Consider the following 16,238-nt stretch of genomic DNA (forward strand, 5'->3'; position numbering starts at 1 on the left):
GTGTTAGTAATCGGCTCCCATTTATTAGATAATGTCCATTTAAAAGCTATACCATTACTATTATATTACCTTTTTACTACTTTTGTAAAAAATCTTCTGCACAAACATTTGTAATTGCTACGCTTAGAGCGGTATGGTCGTTGATATAATATCCCTATTGCGATATATTTTTTACTAGCTTCACCTGTTTTTCGCATCATCTCCCGTTTGTTTTGACTACGGGACATTGGCCATATCTATTCCAAATTTAATTAAAATCGGCCCAGCGATTAGCGTGACTGTGAGAAACACAATTTATTATAATTACTAGCTTTTGCCCGCGGCCTCGCCCGCGTGAATTTCATAGCAAAATCTCAGTGATTTTATCGCATACTCTGTAAGACTGGTAAACATATATGATTCAAATTCGCATTTTTCCTCATCTTTAGTTCAATTTTCTGTTTCCCGCTGCGTGTCTCGTCCCGCAAACTTGTCCAATCCCGCTTCCTGCTATGTAATGTAAAGTAGATATTCCGTACCGTTTCCAACATATTGTGCCATCATGTTTTTTGCAATGTGTCCCGTCCCGTTTCCCACTACGTGTCTCCTTCCCATTTCCCGCTCCTACGCCCACTCCCGCTTTCTCCAACGCGTGCCGTCCCATTTTCCATGACGTTTTCCGTCCCGGTTTTTTATTAACCACAAACGTAAATTAAACATTTTTTGTATTTACTATTACTGTTATTTGCTACAAAAAGTAAGTGTGCCAATTTTCAGCTTTTATCTGGAAAATTGTATTAAGTCCCATACAATCTTTCACCCCCTTATGGCTGAGGGTTAATTTTCAGAAAAATCTGAAACACGTATTCAATGTCGTTGTCTGTCAGTCAGTCATTCAGTCAGTCACTCAGTAACGGAAGAGTTTTATACTGATTTAATTTTCCTCATTTTCCGGGATGAAATATCTATATTAAAAAAATTCATAATTAATTTTTTATTCATAATTAGTTTTTGAATTGTCCTACGGGAACCTGACCATTTACCGGGATGAAATGTGTCTAAGATATTAACCCGGTATATAAGGTACCTACATACCAAATTTCAAGCAAATCGGTCCATTAGATTTCGAGTGACAGACAAAAATTTCAGACAGACAGACAAAAATTTCCAAAACTATATTTTCGTCATCTATATCAGTAACTAAGTACATTCCATGAAGAATTTAAAAAATATATCCAATGTACAAATTTGACCTTTCTTCAATTTTATTATATGTATTGATTATAATTACCAACAATCTTCAATAATATTTTATGGTTTATATTTCCTTGCAAATCTTTGAAACCGTGATTTCAATGATATATTCATTCTGTTCAGTCAACTAGTATATTTGCTCAATGTCTGGATACGACGGGCATATTCAGCCATATTCCGACTACTATAGCATGTCAAATCGTCTGATCTGGTATCCTAGCTTAGATAGAAATGCGGCAAGGCAGCGCGACGTGACAATATCAACAGTAGCATGTTGGCGCTGTAAACTTGCACAGCATAATTTTTCAAAAAAAAAAAAATCTTCATTTAAATGAATGTAATGGATGAATGTTATCGTATTGTCTTCATAACGTAAAAACCGAATACAGGTGGGAAGAAGCGGCGCAACAAAAATCATCGTAGTCTTTTCTTCATAAAACGTCATACAGCAGCGCTCAAAGACTTGTTTAGTTAACGAATGTACGCAGTACGATGCAATGTGACGTTAATCCTGTGTTAATGATTAGATACGACTTTATGATATTTATTTGGAAAACATAACATCAAACACAACACATCAAAATAACAATAATGTAATAGCAGTAAAGTTTCCACGTTTAAATAACTCAAATGTTGTTAGCAAGTAGATAAACATTTTGCAAACATAATATCTAATACATTATAAAATATATTATTATATTCATAGGGGTTCCCTGTTTCCTTCGAAACCCTAAAAAGAGTGACAAGACAGTGACAGAGTGATAACATAAGACACAATTAAATCCATACACTTGATATTGATGAATCGCACCGTGTCGCGCGGTCTAGCCTCATTCGTCATTCACATAGGACACCTGGTAATACTCTCGGAGTATGCAGTTGAAAGCTTGGATAGCTGCCAAAAGTTGCAGTTTCGCATATAATGGTGGGAGCAATTTTCTGAGCTATGTTGGATCTCGATCACAATATCATTGTGTTGGGAAACGGTTGAAGTTTGAATTCGTTTATTTCATTAATTAAAAGTGTTAATTATACATTGCTAGGTCTCTCTAGTAAGCAAATACTTACTTGTGTCAGAGATTCCTACTCTTTCTTAAGATACAATTCTAAACACATTCGGTGAAAATTAATACAAAATTAATAAAAATAGATGTACTTATAAAATATATACTTGAAAAAAATATTAGGTTTTTTTTTATTTTCTTAATGTTATTACAAATTTATTTACTTTTTTTACAAGTTGGTATTTTGAGATTCTAATATTTACACAGCCATGAGGATTAAGCTTGAGCATAACCGTTTTTACCCATACATATATGAGCCATTTATATGTTTAAAAGTAAATTCTACAATACATATATATACCTATATATACTTACGTTGGGAGGTACCTACCTATAAAGATAAAATATATAATTATCTTAATTCATTATCGCCTCGCTTAGAACGTTTTTTGCATTCATTCATTCATTCATTCATTCATTCATTCATCATTTAAGAACATCGTTCTTGTTGGAGTTCCTTCTCTCTATATCCTCAGCCATTATTTAAACCTCCCTTTTTACACGAAGTACGCCATTTGTTTAAAACTGTAATCGAAGGAATATAAGTACGGGTATTTGTTTACTTGCAATAATAATGAATAAATATATAAATCCTTACATATTATAAAACAAAGTTCTCTGCCGCGTCTGTCTGTCTGTTCGCGATAAACTCAAAAACTATTATTGCTTGGATTTTCATACGGTTTTCACCAATAGATAGTGTGGTTTCTGAGGAAGGTTTAGGTGTATAATTTATTATGTTTTTACCCGACCGCTAGTGATCTATAAAGTAATCACAAATCACCGATATTCACGTCAACTCAATACAATTTACTCGAATATAACCTCCTCCGTTATTGGAAGTCACTTAAAAAAATAAACACAAAATATATCCGTTTCTGTCATAGATAAAATAAATATATCATTTTATCTATGGTTTCTGTCATATCCATAGTCGGAGAAAAAACCGCGATGCACTTTGCATACCTATGCAACTTCACTCCGAACAGATGAAGGTAACAGCATTTAAAATTCATTTGAAAGAGGACACACAATTTGTGTAATGCAGCATCCGCGTCCAACTTCAACTTGCTTTATTTATTCAAAGCTAACTTCACTCCAAAATAACGTAGTGAAGTTTGGAAAACTTGGTTCTGCCAGGAAATGCTTACAAAATATTGACCTTGTCAATTTACTAACGTTATAGGTACTTCCAAACGATGAATTCAGCTTCAGTTTGGGTTTACGCATGCGCGCTTATCGTAATTATCCTGCACAACATTATTTATACAAATTCATTGCATAAAGATCTATGCAGACACGTGTAGATTACAAGTAATTTTCGAAATAAATTTTTAATTTTTTTATTTTAAGAGAAATCTTCTTTACCGGTGTTGTGCACTTTTTGCCATGGGTAAAAAATTTCGCTTCTGCAAACATCCATGATGCACTACCGAATCTAGGCAACCCCATCAGCACCCTGAATGCATTGTTATATTGGACGCGGAGAGCGCTGTATGATTTTTGCGTGTATGTAGCCCATAGGCTACATGTATAAAAAGACGTGCAATATGCTCGAAAGAGTGTAACTTTCACTTCCTTCGAGCAACGTGCAAATCTTCGAGCTATCATATTAGCCCTCACCGCCAGCGCCCTCCGCTCCCTTTCGATGTTGTCATCGTCCTTGAGGTCAGAAATAAGTTGGTGTCCCAGGTATTTAACACTGTCAACTCGCCTCATCAAAACACATCATAAACCAATCCGTGCGAACTAGCGTAAGCTTCACAGATGGCCAACAACTTTTTCAGACCACAGGGGGACGCACTCAATAACACCATGTCATCAGCGTAACTTATATTATTTACACAGACATCGTCTATGTGACAACCAACACGAGTGTTACTGAGCGCGACAATCATATCATTGATGTACAGATTGAAGAGCGTCGGCGAGGACAACCCGCCCTGACGCACGTCGCACTCCAGCCCATACGACCCAGACATGCTTCCCGCCCACTTCACGCTATTGACTTGGCCTCCATACCAATATTTATAAATATTCACAAGCTCAGGAGGAACCTGAGCCTTTTCTAGTTTTTCCCAAAGGATGTCATATGAAACCAAGTCAAAAGCCTTTGACAGGTCCAGGAAGCACGTATGAACTGCCGTTTGACGGCTAGTATAATAATTGATAGTATGCTTAACACTCAAGATTGCCGCTTCGATCGACAACCCTGGACGAAACCCAAACTGGTTATCGTGAGGTTTAACAAAGATGTTTAAATGTTTATTAAGTATACTATCAAATACCTTCGATATGACTGTAGCTAGTGATATTTGCCTGTAGTTATGCTTGTCCGAAAGGTTACCGGTCTTACTTTTGAGTATTGGTACAACCACAGTTTTAATCAGATCTTTGGGCAAGTAAGAATGGCTCAGGCATAAGTTAAATAGCATGGATAACAGTCTCGGCAAGTGTGGACCTGCATGCTGCATATGCTCAATGCTAAGACTGTCATGGCCAGGAGATTTAACTCTAGTCATAGATTTTATAACATTTTGTATTACTTTTGAAGAGAAATGAATTCCTAATTCCCTACCACTGTCAGCACTGAGCACCGTGCGCGATGGGCCCAATGGCGAACTAACCATAAAGTGGTCTTTAAACATATCGGCTATGTCATTTGCCTTACACACACCATCCACATTAACAGGGAGGCTAAGCCTAACGTTCATCTTTTTAGTAGTCTTCCATAAAAAGCGGAAGTTACTCTTTGAATGATGCGACGCCAAGATATCCATTTTAATTTCATCTTCGTGGGTTTGACACCATTTCCGACGTCTTTCGAAAACTTTTCTAGCCTCATACATTTCCCTGTAAATATTGCCAGAGTTAGGTTTACCGTGCCAAAGCCAAAGCATGAACTTCTCCCTAGCCTGCCTGTGTGTTTCACCCACATGCCTATTCCATCCTATTATAACTTTCTTTTTCCTATATCCCTTAAACCCTCTCGACTTACTACCGCCGCTCTAGTCAGCGCATAGACAATATCACTGTTCAACTTATCAATGACTTGCCCGTGGTCTGCAATACTACAGGTTCGATCAGCCTTAATTCCATTGGAAAATCAATAAGTCTGAGTTTCTCATGAACAGTCTTAGAATACATATTCATCTGGTCTATGTTTCTTTCGCCCCATAACACCTTAATCAAGTCGTACAGTAAACCATTGAGGAGTTCCCTCGTCGAAGGCCGATTCTGGATGCACCATTTAAACCGCATGTCCAGTGACTCTGCATAGAACTCATGCGAGAGCAATAGCAGCGAATTTTGAATGATTTTGTTCAGCTTGATGTGCTATCGACTGTACATACTCTTGGCACGCGTCCAGGCCATTCTTATTTCTATTAAACAGTTGTGGCCACAATCATGTGGCCGTTTCGAACAATATTATCAATGTAACCATATACCACGACTCACTTACTTTGATAACAAACTATTGTAGAAAATAAAAAAATATATATATTATTTTATATTTTACATATAATAAAACTGTTTGTACATAGGAGATATTAAAGAAAAATAATTTAAATTAGCCCGCAAATATCCCCGTCTTTATAGAAACCAAACCCCTTTTTTTTGTCTGTCTGTTTGTTCGTGCATCACGCAAAAACTACTGGATGGAATTTGATGCGGTTTTCACAGTTGTATAGCTGGTGGTCTAACATACATGCAAAAGATGGTAAATAAATAAAATAGATTGCCTTTCAACAGATTGCTCTGGCATGATGTTGTGGCGCAGTGGTAATTAAAGTGCTTGCCTCTGAACCGAGAGGTCCCGGGTTCGATCCCCGTTCGGGCCATGATGGAAAATGATCTTTTTCTGATTGGCCCGGGTCTTGGATGTTAATCTATATATGTATTTGTTATAAAATATAGTATCGTTGAGTTAGTGTCCCGTAACACAAGTCTCGAACTTACTTTGGGGCTAGCTCAATCTGTGTGATTTGTCCTAATATATTTTATTTATTTATTTTATATATTTATGACAAAACTATGGATATAAACGATGATGAAGCAGTAGTGGTGTAATGGTTAAGATGCCTTTGGATAGAAAGGTCCCGGATTCGAATCCTACTCGTGCCACATGAATTTGTATACCAATCTGACTCATGTATAGTAGTTTTCATCGACCACCATTTGCTTCTGGTGAAGAAAACCTCAAGGAAACCTACACGCTGGTTGACTATTAAATTGTGTGTGAAATGGAAAAGGCAATAACAAACCACTCCAATAATAGTGCCAAGAAAGTTGTTACAAGTGTTTTATTCCACGTAACGACTCTCAGCCATGAGGAAATACGACTATGTATAGAGAAGGAAATATTCTCACAACAATAAAATCAGAGTGCATTACTCAATTATAAATTAAGATAATTCTTCCGAGATTATGTCCGAACTTCACCACAGCGCCTGTCAACCGCAGGTCAATCTGACGTGTATAATTAATTAACGACCACTTAATGATCGCATGCGGGTCCCTAGAGGACACAGGTCAAAGTATATTGTGATTAAATCTAATATGACCCTCTTTATAAGTAATTGTTATTCGATTGACTCTATTTAAGTCAGATTGGAGTTATTTTTAACCCCTTAAAGAAGGACAAAGTTAAAATACATACTCTATCCTATCATGTAATACTCGTATTATAAATGCGAAAGTTTGTGAGGATGTATGTGTGTATGTTTGTTACTCTTTCACGCAAAATCTACTGGACCGATTGTTGTGAAATTTGGTACACGTGTAGAATATAACCTGGAATAATACATAGGCTTTTTATCCCGAAATTCCCACGGGATCGAAGCCCCGGGGCGCAGCTAGTTATCGATAAAAGTTATAGCATACTTAAACCTAATAGGATTATGCACCGAACCTGTTATTCATAGAAAAGATAAAGCGTACTTTAAGCTAAAGTGTGTTTTGTTACTATCGCAGTTTACAAAAGTTGGCATAGTCAGAACGAGACAAAACATTCTTAACATAGTAAACTATTTTAGACTTGGGGCATAAATACAAAATGTATATCTATTGACAGGGTGCGTGTGCACTAATGGATAAATGGATTCACCCGCCAAACTGTCTGATCAGCGACTTAGTTATGTTTAACACTGGGCGATCGCGTTATAAATGTTATTCGCAAGAGCAGCGTTGCAGCTTGGGAGAAATTACTATTTAATATAAAATTTGACGTGAAAAAGTGCCTGTGTAGGTCTAATTTCTGAATAAATGATTTGATATGAGCATAATACACGTTAAACTTTTATAGAAATTAATTATCACAGAGTATTTATTGCCGGAAAGCGAACAGTGGGAGGATGCAAGATGTCTTGGCTCAAAAACGTAAGAAAATGGACGGGGGTCAAAACATACGGTCTGTTCTTCAGACTAACTCCGGACAATACAAAATTTAAGGAGCTGATAAGCAGCCAACATTTAATAAAATAGAATAGGCACATAAAAATTGAAGATTTATATATATTTTTGTAGATATCGGATACCGTTTGTAACAATATAAATGTTCCCCTTTTATATCTGACCTATGAAAAATGTTATTTATTAATAAAACGATATCCCTAGTCTGTAGTTAAATGTTGTTGGGCTCACTCTTTGCTTTACCAGGGGCCGATGTGCGAGTTTGCAATTCACTTTCCACCATTGAATCTTCTCGCAGTGAGACGCGGCAAACACGGCGCTATGGTTGTTACAATGTGTTTGGTTGGCCTATGTCTCACTGTGTAAAGGTTTGACAGTGAAAAGCGGATTGCGAACTCGCACTAAGGCCTCTGATCTGACTGGCTTACTGACTCCAGCCTGTTTTCAGCACCAGTCCGCCGCTCAGACGTTGGTGAGTTTATGCCTGTGCCTTTTTTCACCTTTGTTTTTGTTCACTTATTTTCTTAAGCTCAGAACAGATTCGTGCGCAAATCGCGCAAAATATGCCCACAATGACTGGGACATCGCGCGTAGCTTACGCGGAGGTGGAAAACAATCTTTAGGTTGTTAATACACATGCATGGCTAATGATCTAATATTTTAGCTACTTGCAGGTGTGATACTTGGAAGTTACTGGCATGTGTGTATCCGCCCTTACTCGCGTTTCGTAATGTTCGCGCGCGATTTGCGCAAGAGTTTGTTCTACTGGCGACTTTCGTCACGTAATAGTTCGAAGGAGAGTTAATTGAAGGGCTGCCTTCTCCGTAGTCGCATTACAGAGTTGAACTGTCGGTTTTCAGCATTAACTTGTCTAGAATACTTATGATTGTATATAAGATGTATGTGTGTGCAGAGTTAGCACCTTCATTCGTTAACCAAGTTTAATAAATCAATTAAAATATACATGAAAAAAACTAGAATATTTGTTAAAGTAGATGCATTTTTTGATATATATTCGTTTGATTTATCCTGTCCAATGGACTCTAACAGCGCGATTTTTTAATGATATCGTTTATGTGCTGCTGACTGTACTGATACATTACTTAAAGGGTTACACACATTACTGATAATGGAACTAAAAAATATATGTTTTAAAGATCAAAGTTTTTTTTTTCACTCAATTAATTTTCTAAATATATGTTTTTAAAGATGATGGTAATTTTTTCATTCGATTAATTTTCTAGGCGAGGTAGACGAGACAATCTTGTTCGAACTATTACATTACACGATTGAGCAGTCCGTACAGATCTTATAGTTTTCGCAATAGCTTCACCCATTTCTGACACAAAAGATTGCAGATGAAAAAGCAAAGTGATATATAAACAGCTCTCTTTTCAACAATTTTCTTTTTCTGATGCTTTGAAGATGTCGGTTACGCATTAGCACTCTTGCACATAAAATAGCTACAAGTGTCTACTAAAAGTGTGTTTTGTCTCTATTGCACATTACAATATTGTCATCGACAGAACAATATAAAACATACTTTAGCTTAAAACTATGCTTTTATATGATTTATTATCATTTATAACAATCGCATGAAGTAATGTTTTTTGTAATTAATTGCTTAATAGTATAATTACATAATGTACATAACTATTAGGTGAAGATTATTTAAATTAAAATGTATATTATGAATTTCCGTTCGATTATATGTATATTAAAATTTCTTTATTCAATTTCGCATGATATATAATTACTTATGGCGTCAAAATTTACTTAAAACCTAAGTCTATTGCCGACTTCCAAGGTGAAGAAACGGCGCATCAAACTTCATCGCAGCCTTTTCTCTAAGGACGTCAATCAAATGTGGATCTTATATGAATTATATTGCGACTAATTAGACGGATGTACATCATTTAAAATGTCAAAATTAAATATAAAAAAAATAACTTGTTCAATCAATTCTTTAAATCATTGTATTCAATAGATTGTTGAAAATTGTCAAATAAGACTAAATGTACGAAACTCACGTAAATTATGAACTAAATTACAGCTGTTATGATTAATTAAGTATTTGTAATATAGCAGATGCCATTTTAAATTAAATATATATACGAACTATGTACTTTCAATACATAGATATACGACTATAATAATTGTATGGATGGATTCCGATGTCTATGACGTAAGATGGTGACATCGCGAGAATTCGGGACGTCTTTATTCAAAGTTATGAATATTAGGCCGTGAACAAGACAAAACTAATTTAGTGAGATTATCGTTAAATATGACAGAATCGTGCCAAAGTGAACGAGATTCATTAATTACTACAAAACAAGAGCCTACCGATGATTGAGCAGGATCTCCCAGGATCAGGATTGAGGAGGACTTTACATCCCTTCAGCGGCGTAGCTAAGGCCTAGGCGGCGCCGTGCATCGGGGCTCCCAAAGGGGCCCTCGTATTTTATTTTATGCAATACTTCTTCTTCTTCTTGATCTTATCCCACTCATGTGGGGTCGGCACAGTATGTAAATTCCTTCCAATTCGTTCTGTCATTTGCCATATCCACTGATACTCCTGTCCTGTTCATACTATCCTTGACACACTCCATCCATTTCTTTTTAGGTCTTCCTGTATTCCTGGAACCCTTTAAGTACCTTCATCTTTAATACCCTTTGAGTGACGATACTTCTTATGGACATTAAACTACTTACGTATTTATAGCTAAATCTGCCGATTGTCAAACATTCAAATTTTGTACAAAGTTCACATTAAAATTTCCTACAATTTATATGACGAGTCGTCACTAAAAATTACTTATAGCCAAATCTGCCGATTACTCAATATATAAAACGGACTCATTCGTCGCACAATCATGCAATTTACTATATACCTATATAATAATATCAGAACTCACCAGAAACACTACGCCGCCGGATCAACAGCTTATTGGGCCCCAAAACTTTGTCGCACCAGAGCCTATAGTGACATAGCTACGCCACTGAACGCCTCCCTTGGGTGGGAAGTAAATTGGGTCGTTCCATCATAACTCCAGCGTTTATATTAATCATGTCTGAGGAGTGACTTGCGGCTTGATACAACACCTTGATTTGAATCGAATTAAGCTACTAGAGCGTCGTAAAAGTCACGTCAGATGCCTTTAGGTCACTTGAATAAAATCGGACACCAGACCATTTCTGATTAAATTATTTGATTCAAGGGCCCTTCTCTTAATTTCCATAGAGACAGACATCAGGCAACCATAAAAAAATAAATAAATATTAATCGTACTGTTACGTATTCTTTCCTTGTGTAACTATGTTCTGTGTCTTGACGCTCTGACTGTGTAGATTTTAACTGTGTCCAAGGTTCTTTGGGAGATAACGGAAAACAAACTTTAAGGATCACTCCGATTTATTTAAACCACTTACACAACTTACAAACTTTATACGAAACGCGTTACCGCACAAACACACAGAGGAGAGAGGACTGAGGTGGGTGATCGCCGTGCCGTTGTCGTTGCGCACTTCGAAATAGGATATCAAAAACTGACTCGGCAAAACGACGCGGGAACGGGGGGCCAACCACAAGCTTTTGCAAAACAATCTTAATCTAAGGAAGTTTTGTTTCAAGCTTATAAATAACATTACTCGTTACTGGCCACCACAGTACAATAATTACATACACAAATCAACGCAATCTTCACAAAACACATTACACGTCTAAAAATATCTCAAAACTCAAATAATATTTTAGCTATGAAAACTCAAAACCTCGCCGACTTCAGGGTAACCACAAACAAAGCCCGCGTTCTGTTAATCTGCGACGTCCTCACTGAGCGATTGAGTGCTGTACGACGCCGTGCGATGCTATGCGAGCATTATCAGAACTATACTATCAGTCGTAATTATGTCGACTAGACGTACAATTAGTAGAACATTTTAACGTGTGAGCTTTGTATCAACAATTTGACAATTATTTGTATGAAATGTTTGGAAATTTATTAGCAGCGTAAGCCATCAAAGACAAAAAGCGTGTACGTTACATTACCTAAATTTATTTTCATTTGTTTATTTAATATAACTACTTAACCTACAATTCATGACTAAATATTCTTACTTCTTATCATCGCTGTGAAAAAGTATATTATATACTTTATTTGCAATGATCATGGCTGTTACATTACAGGCATATGAAAAATTGCAGCACACAAGACACGCACATCGCGCTGCCTTGTCGCATTTGTGGCTAAGCTAAGATGCCGACGGAACGCATAAACATTAATTTTTAATGTGTTCAGACCTCAGGTGTGACCCGCGGGCGGGATATTCGTTTGTTATACTGAATAGGATTTATTTTGCGAAAAATAAAGAGTAATGACCCTTAAGCGATGATCTAAACTTTATGGCGCTGTATTAGTGAACATTCGTTTTGAATTTGTGCTGTTAGTCCATATCTACTAACATATAAAAATAAATTATTTTTTTTTTATTGTTTGTAATGAATAAACTCAAAAACGACGACCAAAATTTGGGTTTGACATGAATAAAATATGTGCAACAAATTTAAATGTCAGGATTTTTAATTGTGCCATGGGCTTAAGGCCGTTTTAGCCTCGAGCACACTCAGATGAGGGAAAGAGTAGAGTACAGATTACCTTTTTAAAGCTCGTTCATTACACGAAGCGCGGCTCCCTGGGAAGCCTTCTAAGCTCTTTTGTTTCATAATGAATGATGCCGTAATTTTTAGACAGTTTTACGATATGATGTAACAAATTAAATTTCGTTGAAGTTCTTAAGTTTATTTTGATTGGATAACTGCTCGTAATTAGTGTTCGTTATAAATTTTTGATACTTGAAGAGACTGACTGTTTACTTTCAGTTATTTGAAAAAATATATAAGTATTTAATATTTTTCACTGTTTTATATGAGGACTTAATAAGAAAATGTATTTGTTGTAAATAAGTATAGCTACTGAATTCATTTCTTGGGAAAATAAAAAATTAGGAGACTAACATTTTTTTTAGAAAAAAAAATGTGATTCCAAATTCTGTATGCAATACAGACATACATAATCATCAAACTAGTATTTTGTAGTACCTAGTTCAACTACTGGAAAATTCTTCAATATCGTGCGTACCTATATCAATTAATCTAAAGACAATCTTGCTTCGCCAATTTATAAACATAAAAACAGTATTTTAAATTATAATAAATACTTTACATTTATTTTTGGTTTTGCAACAGATGCAAAATATCAAGAAGTTGGTTCTGTTATTGTATTAATTTTGTATATATTAATTTTGTCGAATCGACACGTTAAGAAGAAAATAATAAAATCGACAAAAAGGGAAATTCCCAAGCGAAATTCACAAACAAAACGAGCCGGAACTATTGTAATTCGGGACAATTTGAACGGATCGTGAATCGAGAGGTAGTCATCCTATGAATCGATACATATCTGGGATTCCTCCGACTCGACTCGAATAATAATATCGATTTGGCTTGATTTACTGAAGCGGAGCACGCTACCCTACGAGGGAATGGTAGAACCTTGGCATTATTTTCGAGAATTAATACCATTCTCCTAGATTCTGTTGCATGTTGACGATGTTTTGAACATTTTGAACAAATGATGCTATGTTTGTGTTAGTCTGCAAGTCTGTTATGATATCTTGACTTACTTTTGATGTTAAAGAGAAGTTTCTTAAAAATATTATAACAGCAACACCGAGAAATGTCGATGAAGTTTAGAGTAGTGGTGTCAGTGGAATTTAAACTAACGGGTCATTATATTAAAATAACAATAATATATGAAATCAAACTTTATTTTCTAAATTACAACAAACTTTATAATGAAACAAGAGCTACAAGAACAATTAATCTAAATGAAACAACAACACTTATAAAAACAATTTAACCAATACTTCATGACCTTCCGGCATCAGTCCAGCAGAATCTCGTCGGGATTCTGTTCGGTCTGTCATGGTTCAGGTCAGGTTTTATGGCTACTTCATTGACGGTACTTAGCGGGCTCGAAGTCTCCCCACCACCATAAAATTTCCTTTTTTCATCTTTAGTTTTAATTTTGTCTAAAGTTGCAATTACGCTTTTGCTTTCATACATTTTCTTTTCTTTCACAGCATCTGTAGATTCATTTTCATATATGTTATCACTCAGTTCTTCAAGATCTTCACCTAACTGCTCCAATTTTGATGACTTCGATGCTTGCATGATTGGTGACTTTATAACTTCAATTCGTTTTTTCATTTGATTTCCTATCTGTCTCTCTATGCTTGATATTTTGTCAGTAATGACGTTTAACTTTTCATTGTTGCACTCGATAAATCTCTGCACCTCTTTAAATTGTGAACCTATTCTATCGTACTGATTTAATTCTGTGATGCACTCTTTGATTGCATTAATTATAGGAATTTGTAAACTTTCACTAAAAATATTCTTGTCGGCTTCGTTCATAAGATGTATTTTAATATTAGCTCCTTCATTTACGTCCAACATTTCTGTGGCTAAAGCTTCTAAAGAATTTGACACAGCCATTTTCTTGTCATTTTTCTTTAGGTTGCAATAATCTTTATCTTTTTTGACATATTTTTTCTCTGAAATGCCTGATATGGTACAGGACAATGATTCGTTTAAATTAAAATCATCTAAAGTATTCTGAGATAAATGACTCACGGATTCCTTTGCACTAAAAATTTCCGTATTATTAATAAATTTAGTTCTGCGAGGTGAATTGTTTTTCTTTGTTTTATTTTTTTCATCTGGCAAGTTTTTAGCAGCGTATTCTTTGGGTTTCTTTTTTGTTTTCTTAGTCTTTACGGTAAAAACATATGGATCATCATAATTATCATATGGAATGATAAGAGGAAATATTTTTTTTGCAAATTGTACGGTATGGTTTATCATATCAGTATCTGTTTTTGTATTGGTACATAGTGATTTTTTCATAATTGGTTCATTTATTACACCGTCAAATTGAATTCCTTTATCAATTTTATCCGTTTTCGTTTGCTTCGATTTGGTCACGTTTTGTTTAAAGCCTTTTTTGGTGTCTTTTTTTAAGTCTTGTGGATTAGTTAAGAATCTTTTGTGAACATAAACTACGGAGTTATAAGAACGCTGATTAGGGAAGTAATTATCCAAGTTGATCCCGTTAAATACCAAGGGAGCCGGGAACGAGCCTGTAAATAAAACGTTACTTCGGTTCATTCGTATTAATCTTGAAAATACTGTTTTAATACTTTTATAGGCAAAGTTCTTTGAACAGAAGTAATTTCCATTTTGAATAATTAGGTTTTTTCTAGTTAGCGATTGGAGTTAACTTAAATCTACCTAATCCTACCTACATGTAGGTGGTTTTGGACCCTTGAACTGTAAATTAGTGATCATTGAACTGACCCTTGAACTGTAATTGAGTGAAAATTTCCGTAATTATATATTTAGGGTTCGAAGTAAATCAAACGGAACCCTAAATTAAAAAATGGTTTTAACTTTTAGATAGACAGGTGAAACTAAATTAGTTCCTTACTCATATAGTTTAACCTAAAAGTTAAAAGCTATCTAAAAGTTAAAATCATTTTTTGGTTTCGGGTTCCGTTTGCGAAGTAAGAATTACACTTGTCGCAATATGCAACTAGATCAAAATATATTAATTTTATACTTAGGCACATACAGTACCCCACGAAAGCTATAACTCTAACCGTGAAACATTACACACATATAGATGCAGTTAAGGTTTTAAGAGTTGGCAAATTATTTCTTAATCAATTGGACCACGGAACTCTCAAAGGTGCTGTGGGGAACTATCTTTAAAGTTGGATAACTGCCCCAAATAAGGGCCCGTGGTACAACTAATTGGACGGAGCAGTTGGACCACCGCCACAGACGGCCTCTGACGAATATCTGTTTAATACAGATGCCATTATGATTCCAGATGCATAATTGAAAAATGGCTTAAATATATAGTTCTTACGTGACATATTTTTCCTCGGCTTCCGTATTTTTATTCCAAAATATTTCCGTAGTTTTGATGGATTCCTGTATAATGTCAGTGAAGTTGACATTTGAATTTGTTATGACATTTTCAATTCTTACATAAAAATGAGGTTTTAGAGGAGTTTAATTTCTTTAAAATATTGCAATGTGGTTTATCCATGTGTTTAGTAAGTACTTCGTACATACATACTAATTCCATGGGTTTGTCACGATTTTACACAGACATTTACAACCTCGGCGGCAATACTCGGTGGTAAATGGAGGAAAATGATCTTTTTCTGATTGGCCCGGGTCTTGGATAATTATTTGTATTTGTTATAAAATATAGTATCGTTGAGTTTGTATCCCATAACACAAGTCTCGAATTTTCTTTGGGGCTAGCTCAATCTGTGTGATTTGTCCTAATATATTTATTATTTATTTATTATTATTATTATTTAAGCATAATATGCCCATAAAGACGATGCCTTAAGATAAGACATTTCTGATCACGCATCCAAAGACTGGCCATT

General features: G+C 35.4%; 2 protein-coding genes across 4 annotated transcripts in view; one reads left to right on the forward strand and one right to left on the reverse strand.

Moving 5' to 3' along the window:
* Positions 1 to 16,238, forward strand: part of Nckx30C — a 71,049-nt gene that overhangs the window by 9,505 nt on the left and 45,306 nt on the right. For 2 of the 3 annotated variants that reach the window (XM_053758581.2, XM_053758582.2), the window contains exon 2: positions 8,158 to 8,181. The exons of the other annotated variant lie outside the window; for it this stretch is intronic. In XM_053758581.2, the coding sequence (XP_053614556.1) occupies positions 8,158 to 8,181 (24 nt within the window). The remainder of the gene's footprint in view (positions 1 to 8,157; positions 8,182 to 16,238) is intronic. 3 annotated transcript variants of the gene reach the window in all.
* On the reverse strand, positions 13,521 to 15,781 carry LOC128677611 (uncharacterized). Its single transcript, XM_053758584.2, has 2 exons — positions 15,704 to 15,781; positions 13,521 to 14,912 (listed from the first exon to the last, which is right to left on the reverse strand). Exons 1-2 carry the CDS (start codon positions 15,708 to 15,710, stop codon positions 13,639 to 13,641), a joined length of 1,281 nt encoding a protein of 426 aa, XP_053614559.1. The 5' UTR covers positions 15,711 to 15,781; the 3' UTR covers positions 13,521 to 13,638.

This window comes from Plodia interpunctella, chromosome 18, assembly GCF_027563975.2.
Source record: "Plodia interpunctella isolate USDA-ARS_2022_Savannah chromosome 18, ilPloInte3.2, whole genome shotgun sequence".
In the NCBI taxonomy this organism is placed as follows: Eukaryota; Metazoa; Arthropoda; class Insecta; order Lepidoptera; family Pyralidae; genus Plodia; species Plodia interpunctella.